We start from the raw sequence: 15197 nt of genomic DNA, 5'->3' as shown, positions 1-15197 counted from the left end.
GGTGTCCTCTAAATATTAAATCTTTTTTCAAGTTTGAAAGGAAGTAATTCTTTATTTTAATAGCAACATATGCAAGTTTCTAAGACACTCTTTAAACCCTACTATTTCACTTAAAGTTATCAGTTTACTACTCTTTAATTCTCTGGTAACACCCAAGTAGACAGATCATCTATAAAGGAAAAAAATAGCATACGATATTCATACTGTACTAGATTTTCTTATTAAAATACATTACTACTATTACTAACAATGATAATGCCAGAAAGTACCACAACTAAAAAAAAAAGTGATTATCATATCCTGTATGGTAGCAGCTTTTCAAATTATATTGGATCTGGCTGGCTGGAGTTAATTTTCTTCATAGCAGATGGTACGGTATTGTGTTTTGGATTTGTGAGCAAAACAGTGTTGATAACACACCAATGTTCTAGCTATTGCTTGCACAGCTTAAAGGCCATCTCTGTTTCTCACCCTGCCCTGCCAGAGAATAGGCTGGGGATGAGCAAGAAGCTGGAAGGGGACACAGCTGGGACAGCTGACCCCACCTGATCAAAGGGATATCCCAGACCATATGATGTTATGCTGAGCAATAAAAGCTGGAGGAAAGGAGGAGCAGCAAGGGGGGGATGTTCAGAGTGATGGTGTTTGTCTTCCCAAATTACAGTTACGCATGACAGAGCCCTGCTGTCCTGGGGATGGCTGAACACCTGCCTGCCAGTGGGAAGTAGTGAATGAATTCCTTATTTTGCTTTGTGCAAATGAATGCTGTATTTGCTTGCACGTGCAGTTTTTGCTTTATTAAGCTTTATTAAACTGTCCTCATCTCAACCTGCAAGTTTTTGCTCTTTTACCCCTCCAATTCTCTCCCTCATCCCATTGTGGGGGAGCGAGCGAGCAAGCAGCTTATCTGCCTACCCACAACAAAAAGACTTTCCAGCTGTTCTAAATTTCTTGCAATAAATATTTTAGTTTACACTTACAGGAAAAGCATCTTTCTCTTTCATCAAGATATAGCATAATATATATTTCATGCATTCTGTTCTTATGTAAATTGCCATATTATACAAACTGTCTTCCACAAGATACATTTCTTTCTTATTGTCTACGAAATAACAGACTTCTGTGTATTTTTAAACTTGCTATATATATATTTTAAAAAATTGTGTAAAAGAACCAGTTTAAAGTATTTTTTTCTACTGCCTGCAATTTTAAGATGTTGCTGTTATAAATGCTAACATAACTGGTAACTCATCCTCTTAAAAGCTAGCAGGAAAAAAGGAAATAGCAACTCATGCAAAACCGATCACAAAGTGAACAAGCTTTTTGATCATTGGCTTACTTCTGCTCCTACTGAGGTCAAAGGTACTTTGATAAATCTCACCCTAACTAATGGTCCCCTTTATATTTCTCATGAAGCATATGTCCAGTTTGAAACTTTTACTCAATCTGATTCACTGTGTATTTAGAGACAAAACTTAATTTTCAGTATTCACTACCCTTTTTAGTCCTTAAGCATCAATACAGGTAAGTGGAAGTGAGCTAGATTCTCTTATCATAAACGCCCAACAGACTTGCTTGCTGAACTCCCCTCAGTTTCCAAAAGCTAAGTACACTGAAAATGCTGAACTTGCACTAAGACAGATTTTGGTCCAAAAATCCTCAATTAATACAAACAGCAAGGCAGAAACAATGCTGCTGTAATTGCAAACAAAACCCCAAATATCTTTCGGTTTAGGTGGAGTGCAACTCTGCAATCAATCACGCACAACCTTTGTACATGAAGTCATGTTCCACTTAAGAATTGTCTGTTAATGCAGACTGAATTCCTGCCTGCCCTCAAACTTATTTTATTAAAGTGGTATCATGAATTACATTTTTGATCCTTCCCCCCCCCCCCCCCCCAATAGAAGTAATAAGAATAGAGAGGAATGCAAGAGTTTTGGTGGCATAGAAAAGGAGTGACACAACCAACATTCTCACTAGGAAGTGACTAGGATTTGTCTGTTTTCCACGCTGTTGCTAGCAGCTAACGTTTCTCTTCTGCTGATCTTTTTACTTCATTTCCTAGTTATGTTATGTTTTCCAGCCTGTCAACTCCTTGGAGCAAGACCAATTTACTTACTGAGCATGCTAAGTATAACAGGTGTCTCCAACTTAGTTTTGTCCTTTGAGTGCTCTGTGATAGGAAATGTTAATTTATAACTAGTCTAAAAGCCTACCTTGAAATACGCAAGGCATTACTGTGCTCCACCATAACAGCACAGATAAGTCCTTGTAAATAACAAAATAGCAATGTAGTGCCCCTGTTTGTAATTTTAAGGATGAGTTCAAGGAAGAAAACAGTAAAAGCTAGAGGTATAACTATATATATGCACATATAAATGAAGAAAAGACACCCTGCAAAAAATCTTTCAAAAATTACAGAGTTAAAAGGGAAAAAAAAAAAAAAAAGTCCTTTAATGTTGGGAATATTTTTTTGTGCCATTTGTTTTTAATAATGTTGCAGCTGGTTTAATTATATTGCTAAAGATTTATATAGCCATGGATGGTTAAATGAAAGAGGGAAGCAAATCTCTACAATGTTATCTGGAATACATGTTATTCTCTACAGTCAGGAACAGTTTTATAAAGCAACTTCTAAAGAGGTCTGCACAGAACAAAATTTCTAAGCATAACAAAGAGATTAACTAATGTAGCGGGAGCTGATTTTAAGAGCAGTGTTATGAAAACAAATAAATAATTAACAAAAATAGGGACTTATTAAAATCAAGTTACTTTCTGTATTCAATTGAGAATTCTGCAAGATTTGCATAGGCCCTGGAAATGCTGGAGTCCGGGTTCATCTCCTGATGGAAAAGCTAAGTAGAGATGGATGAAAGGTCAGGTCCTACATAAGTCAGAAAAGAAAAATCTGTGTGATGTTTTATTCATGTATTTTACTGGAAGTACAGTAAAGTACTTGTCCGAATTTTCCAAATACCTGTTGTCATCAACAACAAGGAATCTTGTGTTGCAGGACACAAGATTCATATGTATTTTATTGTTTGTGTGCAGTTGGAAATACTGAAAACCTGCACTGAACAGCAGAATTAGATCACTCATACGAAAGTTTCAGAGAGGTAGAATGGGGTTTTGAGGTTTGAGAGAGTTTGCCTTTTGTCTTCAGTTGGGATACAGGAAGATACAGAGAGGGAAAAAATGAAGATAACTGCCTTTACACTTTTTTTTCTATTCAGGTGTTCACACACTTGATTTCACTTGGACATTTCATAGAGAAGTGAATTAAAGCAAATGCCTTGGTAACAAACAGCTATTTATTTGTAGCAAAGAAATCAATACTGAAGAACTGTAATTTGAATTTTGAAATATTTCTGTTATTGCATTTGAAATAAAATTAATGAAAATGGAAAATATAGATTAATAGGAAATTTGGTATAAAGCAAAAAAGAAATAGTATAAAGCTCAAAGACACCTTTTGGAATAATTAGGGCTTGGTCTTTCATCACTGAATTATTTTTATTTACTTACCTTTCCAAGAGATTTTTCTGAACCTTATGTACTAATCACTTGATGTAAATTTTCTGTAATAATTTTCTGTATACCAGTGACTCCAGAAATCAAGAATTTAAGTAAAGCATCAAGTACTATTAAATTCCAGATTAAACACAGAACATAATTTTTTACCCCTATTATTCTTGGTGTTGTGTCGTTCAGAGATTATAGGCGACAATTACACTTGAACATGAAAATTAAAATGGCCTTAAAAAGGAAGTTTGAATCCTTTCCCTAGATTTATAAAATAAAAAGCATTATTTTGTTACCAAGAGGTATGTTCAGTCACTTCATCAAGACCTGGTAGGGTTAGAAATCTTTCAAGATCTACGAGAAAGTATTCTTTATTTAAAGAACTCTTCACGGCATCAATTTCTCTGCAGTACATTTTATCTAAATTAATAATTTTCTGCCTTTCATTGTACAGGCTTCTTTTTAAAGCATTCAGTTGAAAAACAGAACAAGCGTAATCTTTGGTTTGTCAGGAGTCTAAATTCTAGTACCTTTCAGAGTATAAAGGATTTTGTTGTCTTACACGTGAGAAAAAAATATGCTGGTAGGGCAGGTAAAAAGTCCTATTCTGCAGTTAGACACTTAGCTCTGGGTTTTTTTATTAAAAATATTAGAGGTTTTTTGCAATCTCCTGAAATATCTCCAGGATTGAGTGACAGATCAAATTTTCCTTTTGCCTTATGCATCAACAAGGTCCTTATGTCATTACAGCAATATAAATCACAGTTTGAAGTCCCAGCTATTCACTGAGCTGACAGCCCAGGTCTCATTTTCCTTAGAAATTTCATATTTTCATGTCCATCCATCTAATGGATGTATCACTGTATCTCTTTTTCTTCCTCTCTTACTTAAAAGGGAACTAAACACACAAATCATCGGGAGACGATTAATATGACAACAAGTGCTTTGAAAACAGAATTGCAACTGTCAGGTTTGAGAGAAGCAAAACATAAAAGAAGGAGAATGCTAAATTAAAAGAAAAATCACCATATTTGTTGCCTAAGCTAGATGTTAAAGACAGAGCAACAGAAAGCTTACCCTTCAGAAGGGATTCTTTAGCACCAGTGAGTTTGTATGAGTCATTTGCTTGAAGTCATGGGTTTATGACATATAAAACCAATATAAACAAATATTATTCAGCACTGTGACATATTTTTTAGTTTTATTTGAGTCTTTAAAGTAGTAAAAGATGCACTGCAATATTAAAGTGTGGTTGTTTTTTTTTTTTTTTTTAATAAATACATACAGTTTCTTTTTCTGACTTGTCAGCTATTTTGGGTATCCACAGTTATAGCAAGCCAAAGTAATGAACAAAATAAGCCATCCCTTAATAGCCGAAATCCAGCTAAGCTGAAGGCAAGCACAAAAGGGACAGAATTTTACCAAAGTCAACCTCATTTTCACTTACACTGTGCACTGGAAAAGCTTGCAAACAAAAACTTTTTTTATTATGTGCTAGAGAAAGCTAAGATTTTAAACAAGCCTTAAATTCTGGAACTGTACCAAAGGAACAAATTTGCAAAGCCAGCTTAACATGCTCCTTTCTTAAACAAGTTATCACAAAAAAGATGAGCATACAAAACAACAAAAGCCCGTTTTCTTTCAATTCTCTTACCATATCTTCACCAGTATTTGACATCTTTCCCTTACAATCAATTGTATTTTTTCTTTTACGTTCATACACCTGTATTAACATTCCAAATATACTGAACAGAAACATCTTGTTTCACTGTATGAAATCTACTGAAAAGTATACCAAGAAAGTAATTTCTTCTTTTCATTCCTGGGGAGAATAATAGTCATTGATCTGTCACAGCTAGGAGTCTTCTAAATTACTTCACTTTTTTTTTTTTTTTTTTGCTTGTATATTTTTAACATAGAATTGACACACTACAAAATACAGTAATTAACCAGGATAATGGTTAATGGGGGAAATTTCAGAAACAAGTCTCAACTCAGTTGATATATATCTTCTTGTCCTAAGAAATTTCTGCAATACTAATATAGACAGCCTCTTAACTTTTTAAGGGAAGGATACATTTTATATACATGTGAAAAGGTAATGTTTCAAGTTACTGAGCACCAATGAATTTTACCTACTTAATTAATTACATACTTGATATAATTGAGAAATGACTGATCAAGTGCTGATAGCTGTCTTACTACTTGTACCTGGACAGGACTTTCATTAATACAGTCTTTGTGTTCAAACTCATTGGAATTATTTGTAATTCCATAGAGGACTATTTAAAACAAAGAAAATAACCCCATTGACTTTTGCTATATTTATTAGAAAGAGGAAAGGTACGAAACAAGTTCTTGTCCTGCAAATAGTTATTTTACCCAAAATTTGTTTCAAATGCCCTCTAAGAAAGTTTTTAGTGGAGTCACTCTGAGGTGTAATGTATACAAAAGAAATACAGTACTTTGTTGTTGAAATCACCTGTGAATTCTATTTTAATGTATCACTGAGATTAAAATACAAGATTTTAGCTGAACAAATAAATTTAAAGAACAGTGTCTCCAACCTGACGTTATATATAACTCAAGTTTAAAAAATCAGAATGAGAAAGGTAAATTCAGTCAAGTCATTCACTACTCAAAGAACTGTCATGAGACAGGCAAAACAAAGAATATCAAGAACATGGAATTTAACTTAAATTACAGTATTCATCAACATGACCTTAAATCTCTTCCATAGAAACACATACCCTAAAGCAGAGTGCCAGCCTTTCAAAGGGTAAGGGGATGGATTACATCTCTTTTTTTATTTTCCCCAAATATGGTAGTTAAATATGCAGGAGGAAGCCAGCAGGAGTTAGGAAGCTGAGCCAGACCTTATTTCTGGACAAGACCATTATTGCCCATCAGCTGAGCCCTTGCTCAAGGAAGAAACTTCATTAGAATGCATCCTCAGAAGCCTCAGAGCCTCACAGTTTGCAACTCTACAACATGGAAGTCATTCAGAAGACTCAACCTGCTTGTCATCTTTGTCACCATATCCTGGTAGTTAGCAGGACATGCTTCTAGTACCTTATATTTCAATAGTTTTCATTATCTAACAAACCAGTAGAGGGAAAATTCAAATATAATTCCATACTTAAACTGAGATTTTGTTTTAAAACTTCCTATGACTCACTCTAGCATCAGAGCAAATTGTAATTAATTTCATTTAGTATTACACTTACATAATCATATTCATATAATAAATATTCTATCCTCTTTAATTTATGGACAAAACTGACTTTAACCAATAATCATATAATTAGAGTACTATTAAACACTGCCTTTTATTCAGAAGACATTCTTTTGATTTCTGTTCCTCACTGAAAAAAGAAGAGTTCATTATTTCCAAGTGTCATCAAGTCCAACTTCACTTAACCTCTGAGTCTTTAGTTACTAAGTCACTTGGAAAATTTCTTCTTTAATTAATTGCTGATTGGTTTTCTTCCACAATATGCAATTTCAATGTAACTGAAATTTAATAAAACTGGAAATTATTTATGTGAACTGTCATACAATTAAATAACTCAACAGTCTGACTTTAAATTTTTCCTTATTATTTCAAGTCCATTAGATTTAGACTAATTTACCTGTTGATAGATCAGGAGGAAAAGAAATACCAAACCAAGATTTTACCAAATAAGAATTTAATTACCAGGAAGAGTAACTGGAAAGAAAACATGAAACCTATTTAAACTGACTTGGGTTCCTTCATCTTGAACATACAACAGTGATTTTGGGAGTTGAAGAGGTCAAAACCAAACCAAAGCTCAAAACTCAAACCAAAGTAACTCTTCTTTGTAATTCATCTGAAGAGAAAATGCTTACTAAAAATCTCAAGTTTTCCAGAAAAATTTTCATGACAATAACTGAAGGTGTAAATTACACTTGTTTGGGTGTTTTTACCCTAAGCCCTTACAGTAACATTACTCTCTGACAGCTAGGTATTGGCATCCAAATGAGAAATTTTGGTATTTAAGCCTCCAAATTGTGGCTTTTGCTTTTCAGCAATAAGATAATTTCAGATTTCTGTTTGCTTTTTTCTTTTTCCTTTTTTTTTTTTTTTAATAACCCACTCCTCTCTCATATCTGATATATTTGAAATACAACATTCAACAGAAAAATGGCAACATCTTTACGAACAAGCCCTGGGTACTTTCTCGCAAGTTTGAAACTGAACAACACAAAACCACCATGCAATGTTTGGGGAAAAGTGGCTGGAAAGGTACCTGGAGGAAAAGGACCTGAGAACGTTCGTTGACAGCCAGCTGAACATGAGCCAGCAGTGGCCCAGGTGGGCAAGAAGGCCAAGAGCACCCTGGCTTGTACCAGAAACAGTGTGGCCAGTGAGACTAAGGAAGCGATCATCCCCCTGTACTCAGCACTGATGAGGCTGCACCTCAAATCCTGTGTTCAGTTTTGGGCCCCTCGCTACAGGAAAGACATTGAGGTGCTGGAGCGTGTCCAGAGAAAAGCTGTGAAGCTGGTGAAGGGTCTAGAGAAAAAGTCCGATGAGAAGCAGCTGAGGGAACTGGGGTTGTGTAGCCAGGAAGAAAGGGGGTTGAGGGGAAGGAAACCTTATCGCTCTCTACAGCTACCTGAAAGGAGGCTGTAGGCAGGTGGGCCGGTCTCTTCTCCCAAATGAGAAGCAACGGGACAAGAGGAAACGGCCTCAAGTTACACAAGAGGAGGTTTAGATTGGACATTAGGAAAAGTTTCTTCACTGAAAAGGTGGTCAATCATTGGAAAAGGCTGCCGAGGGAGGTGGTGGTTCTCCATCCCTGGAGGTATTTAAAACGAGTGTAGATGTGGGGCTTGGCAACATGGTTCAGTGGTGGACTTGGCAGTCCTCAGTTAATGGTTGGACTTGATGATCTCAAAGGTCTTTCCCAACCTAAATGGTTCTATGAACTACAAAAGCTGGAAAATGGAAAAGTCTGTAACAAATATTCTTCTGAGTATTTTTGTTAGTCTGCATTAACTGGAATTCACATGTCATGAAAGTAAAAAAATGGCACTATGGTACAGGAACAAGGGTCAACAAGCACAAGACACTGCATCACTGTTTCAGAAGAAATTTTGAGGTCATTAAAAAGATCTGCTGCATAAAGAAATCTGTGTAAATTACACAGTTTTTATTTGGGCTGCTGAGATTTAAAATAATTAATCTCTGAAAAGATCACTGCTGAACTATCAAGAAACATCCTTATCTCCTTAGATATTTATTTTACAGAAGAAGAGAGAGGCCTTTATCTTTGCAACAGAGGTGGTAACATGAGATAGCTATTGCTAATCACAGCCTTTGATTTTATTTTCCTGTTGTCTGCACCAGCAATTTCAGAATTCAGACTGTAGACACTCGAGTAGACACGATTTTATAATGCTTATTCTGCAACTTCAGGAGCTATTTAGCCACTAAAAGCCTTTTGTGCCAACGTTTGCTCAAACCTTAAAATGCTGCTTCTGACTCTACAGCTATCACTGAAGGGACCTACCCTCTGTGCAGTTTAGCCTACAGCCCATAATAAATGTTTAGGCCAAGGGTTCCCTTGGAGCAACTTGTATATCTACACATAGTATAAATAAGAGCAAATGTCTTTAATGGATTGATCTCATTACTAAATAGACAGTCTACAAACCATGATTTTTTTGAATTTTTTTTTTTTTTTTAACTAGTCAGAATATTCTTCTGAAATTTTACACTCCTGGACACCTTCTTCAGATTTTATACAACCCTGCTCACCCAGCACTGACCAAAAAAGCTTTTTAGGGAAAAAATGAATGAATACTTTCAAGCAATATTCTTTCAAATATAAATGCTTCTCAGGTGAAATCATACAGTAATTCTTTAAACTGCTCGTAAGTACAGGTCTGATCAACTGCTCTTTTACCAAATTCTACTAAATACATAAAATTAATGGATTTTTTTACCCAATTTCTACTTTTTTTGGTTATTTATAAAGCAATCTGAAGCAACCACTGTGTGTTGATTTTGATTATCCTAATGCATACAATTCATCAAGAAAAGAGAAGACAATAGAGCACAGCAATCAGCAGTTTGATAGAAATGGCAAATACAATGCTTGAAGGATGGTTACTAGATGTTAGGAGGAAACTTGCAGTCCTGGGGATAATTCCATGCCAACCATGAAATATTGCTAGCAAATCAACTACAGAAGCTTTCCAAGAGTGTATTTTGCATTACTGAATAAGTATTTAATCTATACTATACTGATTTTTTTTCACTGCTAAAAATCTGTATAAATGCTTTATATCTTTTAGCACTCATTCATATAACAAGCTCATTAAAATAAATGAAGGTTAATTTAATCATATTCAGGCACTATATTGGAAAGATTATTGCATTTATCTTCTAAATAGTTTATCTTTCATTCTACAATCTTCATCAACTAGTATTATAAAAGCAATGTGATAATTATTCATAACGTTAGAGTACTATTACATTCTTATTAAGAACTTCAAGTCACCTATAGCACAGAATACATCAAATCTACTCAAAGCACCTCAGGCTATGCAGCAAGAAAATATTTCCTTATAGCACTGTGTGCATTTCCAAGGTCTTTACCATTTGGATGATTACATTATCACAATTATATATTCACTAGCCAAGAGGTAAATGTCAGCTGGAATCACTGAATCTCCTTTTTTACACCTTTGGTATTGTTTTATAGGCTTTTTACCCATTGTAATTTACTGCTGGCACTGATGAAAATATAAAGCAAAAAGCTGAAAGTGTGATCACTGATTTGGTGAATCAAATAGCACATAATAATAAATCATCAAGAAAAAGATATGCTAGAGATAAATGGAGATGTTTACCATTTCACTTTGAATACTATTGTAACAACTGCTTACGTAAAATACAACATTGTACACCAAAAAAACCCCAAAACAATATCCCCTTCTTCTATGTAAAATAAAAACTAAAACTTTAGACAAATAGCTGAATTTGGGGCTCTCTTGCAAGAATAAAAAAAAGCTTTTTTTAATCATAGCACGTAGCAGCAAGGAGAACAAGACCTAAAATGAAGAAAGTAAGTGGTGGAAAGACATTTGAACTTTATAAACAGAAATACATATTCTCAGAGTCATAGCTTGCAGTAATCCTGCTACTTTATCATTTAAAATGTATTACACCAGAGAAAATCCCCCAACTCCAGTATGAGGAAGCTACAAGACACTTAAATTGATTTTTCAGAGTTACTGAAACATTTTCTCTTTATTCTACTAAAATACTTTTTTGTTAACTGTTCTTTTATTTTCAAAAAGATAGTACATGTGAAAAAAGAAACTATATGAAAACATCTAAACAATTTGTTTAAGAACCAGCTACAAAACCTACGTAAAGTTAAAAAAAAAAAATTCTCATTCACTTCAATAGCTGTTCTGAAAGGCCATGAGACAGAAGTTAAAACGTACAATAGCTAAGCTAATAACAGGTACATTCAAATAGGAGCATCATTTCTAGCTGTTGGGGTTTTGTGTGTTTTGTTGGTGGGTTTTTTATATGGTGAAGTCTGAATGCTAAGAGTCAATAAAAATGGTTGTGTATGACTTTTGTTTCGCTGTTAAGTAAGATTAAACAAGAGTTAGACTACATTTACAGTACCTTTGGATATTGTTTGACAGGGATCAGAACTCTTTCTGACAGCTTTATATTTTTGTTGCTGATAACATCAAGATATTTCTTTTCTTCATCTTCCTTCTTGCCTTCAGAACCCTGAAATTTTTCAATTTCTGAAAAATATTAAAAGAGAGAGTCATCAATGGCATGGCATCTGTCATCTTCAGAAACCTTAAAATTAAACATTATAATACAGACTGTGCACTGAACACACCTCTGTTGTCTGCAGTCATATGACATCTACTGTTGTCTTTGAAAAAACCTGGACTGTCACCAGTGCTGAGAAGACAGAGGTGACAGCCCACAGGTTTTACTCAACTCATTCTTCCCAGCTGAAACTGAAGCCAAATGATCTCAGTGGGAGAAGGAAGAGATGAGGCTTTCAAATCCATCTATCAGTCTTTTAAAGAGGATCGCATCATCACAGCTTGATGCTTTTTTGTACATGTGACCTGCCAGAATTAAGTCAGATTGTAATTGCAATAGCTAACTTTCAGTAAGAGTAGCACAAAAAGTGAAGAAACGTCTTGTTGTTAGTTTCCATTCAAATGCTTCTGAATTATTTAAAGGTTACATAAAATAAGAAATCAAATTCACTCCTGCACAAAAAGATTCTTCATTAAAGAAACGCAGTAAGTAATCATTATATATATAAAATATTGATGGTATGTAGAACATTCAACAGAATTTACAAAAACAACCCCAAAATATATTCAAGGTGAATAGTTTTGAGGGTTTTATTCCCTAAAGCTCTATAAGCAATGGATAATAACAAATAATTGATTTTATTACCCTGCAAAGAACTCCTAATATGGTACCTGTGAGCTTCTTCATAGTAGCTGTACTATGAGAAAGCTGCATTTGCAACAGCATCATAGACAGCAAAGAAAATGGCAATGCTTATAATGAGTTAATTATAATTTAATCATAGGTGAAAAGTGACAGGTATGAGTCTGAGAAATATGCAGTTTCAAGGCCCAGAAAGCAAGCATGGAGAAAAGTAACACAGCAACAGCAATCTGTAACATATACAAGTTTCTTTGACTTAAAAGCGTAAAGGAAAATTATATGCAAGAGAACAGGACCATGTCAAAATTTTTTACTAGATGTTTACGCTGCCTGTTCTAGATTAGTTTATTTAAAGCATCCACTAGCAGAGATATCTTGAATGCCACTGTTCTAAATTCTTAAAACCTCTCGAGAACACACCTAAAAACTCAGATAGGATACACCTTCTTTAATTTAGAATTAAACAGTTATCTTAATGATTACTAAAAGCATTAGGAGGACAAGTTTCTTTTTTATAAAATACCTTAATATACCTGGGAAAATCATCTGGAAAGCAGCAAGCATCAATGAAACACAAGCTTACAAAGCAATATTCTGTAGTAAAATACTTACATCAGGCAGGTTTAATAACTAGAAAGTTGTTTTTTTTTTTAAATAGCTCCAATGTAATTATACAAAGATTTGTGCTATGGGGGTGCAGAGGGGACAGATAAAAGATGAACAAAAGAGGGAAACGTGTTGCAAGTGCAGTAAGCATTGCAATGAAACGAAGGAATTTCTCAAGATGCATTGAGAACACTAGTAAGATAATTCTCAAAGGCAAGTGGGGAAAGGGTATCTATTTGTACACATGTATTTAAAAAGAATCACAGAATCATTTACATTGGAAAAGACTTAAAATCACTGAATCCAACCATTAACTGAGGACTGCCAAGTCCACCACTGAACCATGTTGCCAAGCCCCACATCTACACTCATTTTAAATACCTCCAGGGATGGAGAATCCACCACCTCCCTCGGCAGCCTTTTCCAATGATTGACCACCTTTTCAGTGAAGAAACTTTTCCTAATGTCCAATCTAAACCTCCTCTTGTGTAACTTGAGGACGTTTCCTCTTGTCCCGTTGCTTCTTATTTGGGAGGAGACCGGCCCACCTGCCTACAGCCTCCTTTCAGGTAGCTGTAGAGAGCGATAAGGTTTCCTTCCCCTCAACCCCCTTTCTTCCTGGCTACACAACCCCAGTTCCCTCAGCTGCTCCCCATAAGACCTGTGCGCTCCAGCCCCTTCACCAGCTTCACAGCTTTTCTCTGGACACGCTCCAGCACCTCAACATCTTTCCTGTAGCGAGGGGCCCAAAACTGAACACAGGATTCAAGGTGCGGCCTCACCAGTGCTGAGTACAGGGGGACAATCACTGCCCCTGTCCTGCTGGCCACACCGTTTCTGATACAACTCAGGACGTTATTTGCCTTAAAAAGTTATTAAACTTTCTCCTGACAGGTACTGAAGCCACTTAGAAGTCTGCATTGTCAGTAGGCAAGATGGAGGGGGACTAAAGCATGGGACAAACTGCTCCCCCTCCAAACTTCCACTAGCCCTTGTGACTCTCCCCTTCCCAGTCTTGTGCTTCCTTTTTGACTGAGAGTACCTGAAAGGTCTGGAAGTGTGTGTGTCTTTGATCAAGTTAACAAAAGACTACTTCAGTTGGGCTTTTCTGACATCACTAGTATGTAAACAAGAGTTTCCAGATCTACCCTGTGCACTTCTAACTGGCTTCAGTCCAATGTGAGGTGATGGCCTCATGGATGCTAGACTCTCATGAGGCAAACCTGAATTTTCACAGGATTTAGAAACTTACAAATCTTCCTACGTCAGGCAACGCAGATATGCTTTCCCAGCTTTCATGGCTGTGTTTTGAGTTACAGAATCACAGAATTGCTGAGGTGGGAAGGGATCTCCAGAGGTCATCTGGTCCAACCCCCCCTGCTCAAGCAGAGCCACCTAGATACAGGGGCCCAGGATTACAGTCAGGCAACTTCCGAGTGTCTCCAAGGAGGGGACTCCATAAGATCTCTGGGCAACCTGAGCCAGTGCCCAGCCACCCTTCACAGTAAAAAAAAAAAATAAAAGGTTTTCCTTCGTATTCATAGTGAGGCTCCTGTGTTTCGGTTTGTGCCTGTTGCCACTGCACACCACTGAAAAGTACCTGGAACTTTTGCATCTTCCCTTCAGCTATTGATACACACTGAAAAAGTTCCCCTCTGAAGTATTCTCTTCTCCAGGCTAAACAGCCTGGGGACAGCTCTCTCAGCCCTTCCTCACAGGAGGGATGTTCCAGTCCCTTCACCATCCTTGTGGACCTTTGTTGGACTTTCTCCAGTATGTCCATCTCTCTCTTGTGCTGGGGAACTCGGCACTGGACACAGTACTCCAGGTGTGGCCACACCAGTGCTAAGCACTGGAAGGATCACCTCCCTTGACCTGCAAAGTCAGCCCAGAAGTAAGAAATGCCTTGAGATGGTTTATTTCTAAACCAGAATGTAGTGTCAGATATGAAACCTGGTGTTCAAATTTATATGAACAATATAGCAATGAGATTCTGCTTCACAGAGGGGAAGTCTTGTGAGATAAGCTGTCTTGGAAATTATCGTGCCACAAGGCCAGGGCTTCTGTCTTCTGGGTCTCCTAAAGCTCTGTGATGTCACCAAGGTGCCACTGTGACCTCCATGAAATCCATTCTTTTGGGGTGGGGCGCAGCCCTGAAGGGACACAGTTGCTGTCCTCATCTGTCAGGGACAGCGGGAGGACAAAGGACCCCAATCCTGTGGGCTCCCATCTGATGATACAGAGAGGATTTGCTGGACAGGGACACCAGCGGGGCCTGGGGCACTGGTCCCAATCTGCTGTGCACCCAGGACCTGGCTGCTGTTGCCAAGAGGCCAGGAACCTCTTTCCTGCCTTCCCAGTTCCTACCTGCACCTGTCGGAAAGGTCAGTTGCCACTCTGCCCTGAGAGCAGGAACACATACAGATGTCACTAAATGTCACTTATCTGCCCTAGAATGGCCCCTGGCATTTGTGTCAGCACAAGCACAGTGCTGAGGCAGAACAGGCAACTCTTCAGCACTCAACTTCTACAACTTTACTGCTTCCTGCAGGTTGCATCTCCAATGCGAAATGGCATTGGATGAGGACTT

At 36.8% G+C, this 15197-nt stretch overlaps 1 protein-coding gene across 16 annotated transcripts in view; it reads right to left on the bottom strand.

The window, feature by feature from the left end:
• The window catches only part of KHDRBS2 (KH RNA binding domain containing, signal transduction associated 2), a 402639-nt gene that overhangs the window by 299376 nt on the left and 88066 nt on the right, over positions 1–15197 (bottom strand). For all 16 annotated transcript variants that reach the window (XR_013928537.1, XR_013928538.1, XR_013928539.1 and 13 more), the window contains exon 2: positions 11198–11325. Coding sequence is in view for 1 of the 16 variants with exons in the window: in XM_080389900.1 (XP_080246026.1) it covers positions 11198–11325 (128 nt within the window). In the remaining 15 variants the exon portion in view is untranslated. The remainder of the gene's footprint in view (positions 1–11197; positions 11326–15197) is intronic.

The sequence above is a fragment of the Falco punctatus genome (assembly GCF_963210335.1).
Source record: "Falco punctatus genome assembly, chromosome: 5".
NCBI lineage: Eukaryota > Metazoa > Chordata > Aves > Falconiformes > Falconidae > Falco > Falco punctatus.
The sequence above is the reverse complement of the archived record's forward strand: the minus strand, read 5'-3'. Positions and strand labels throughout refer to the sequence as shown.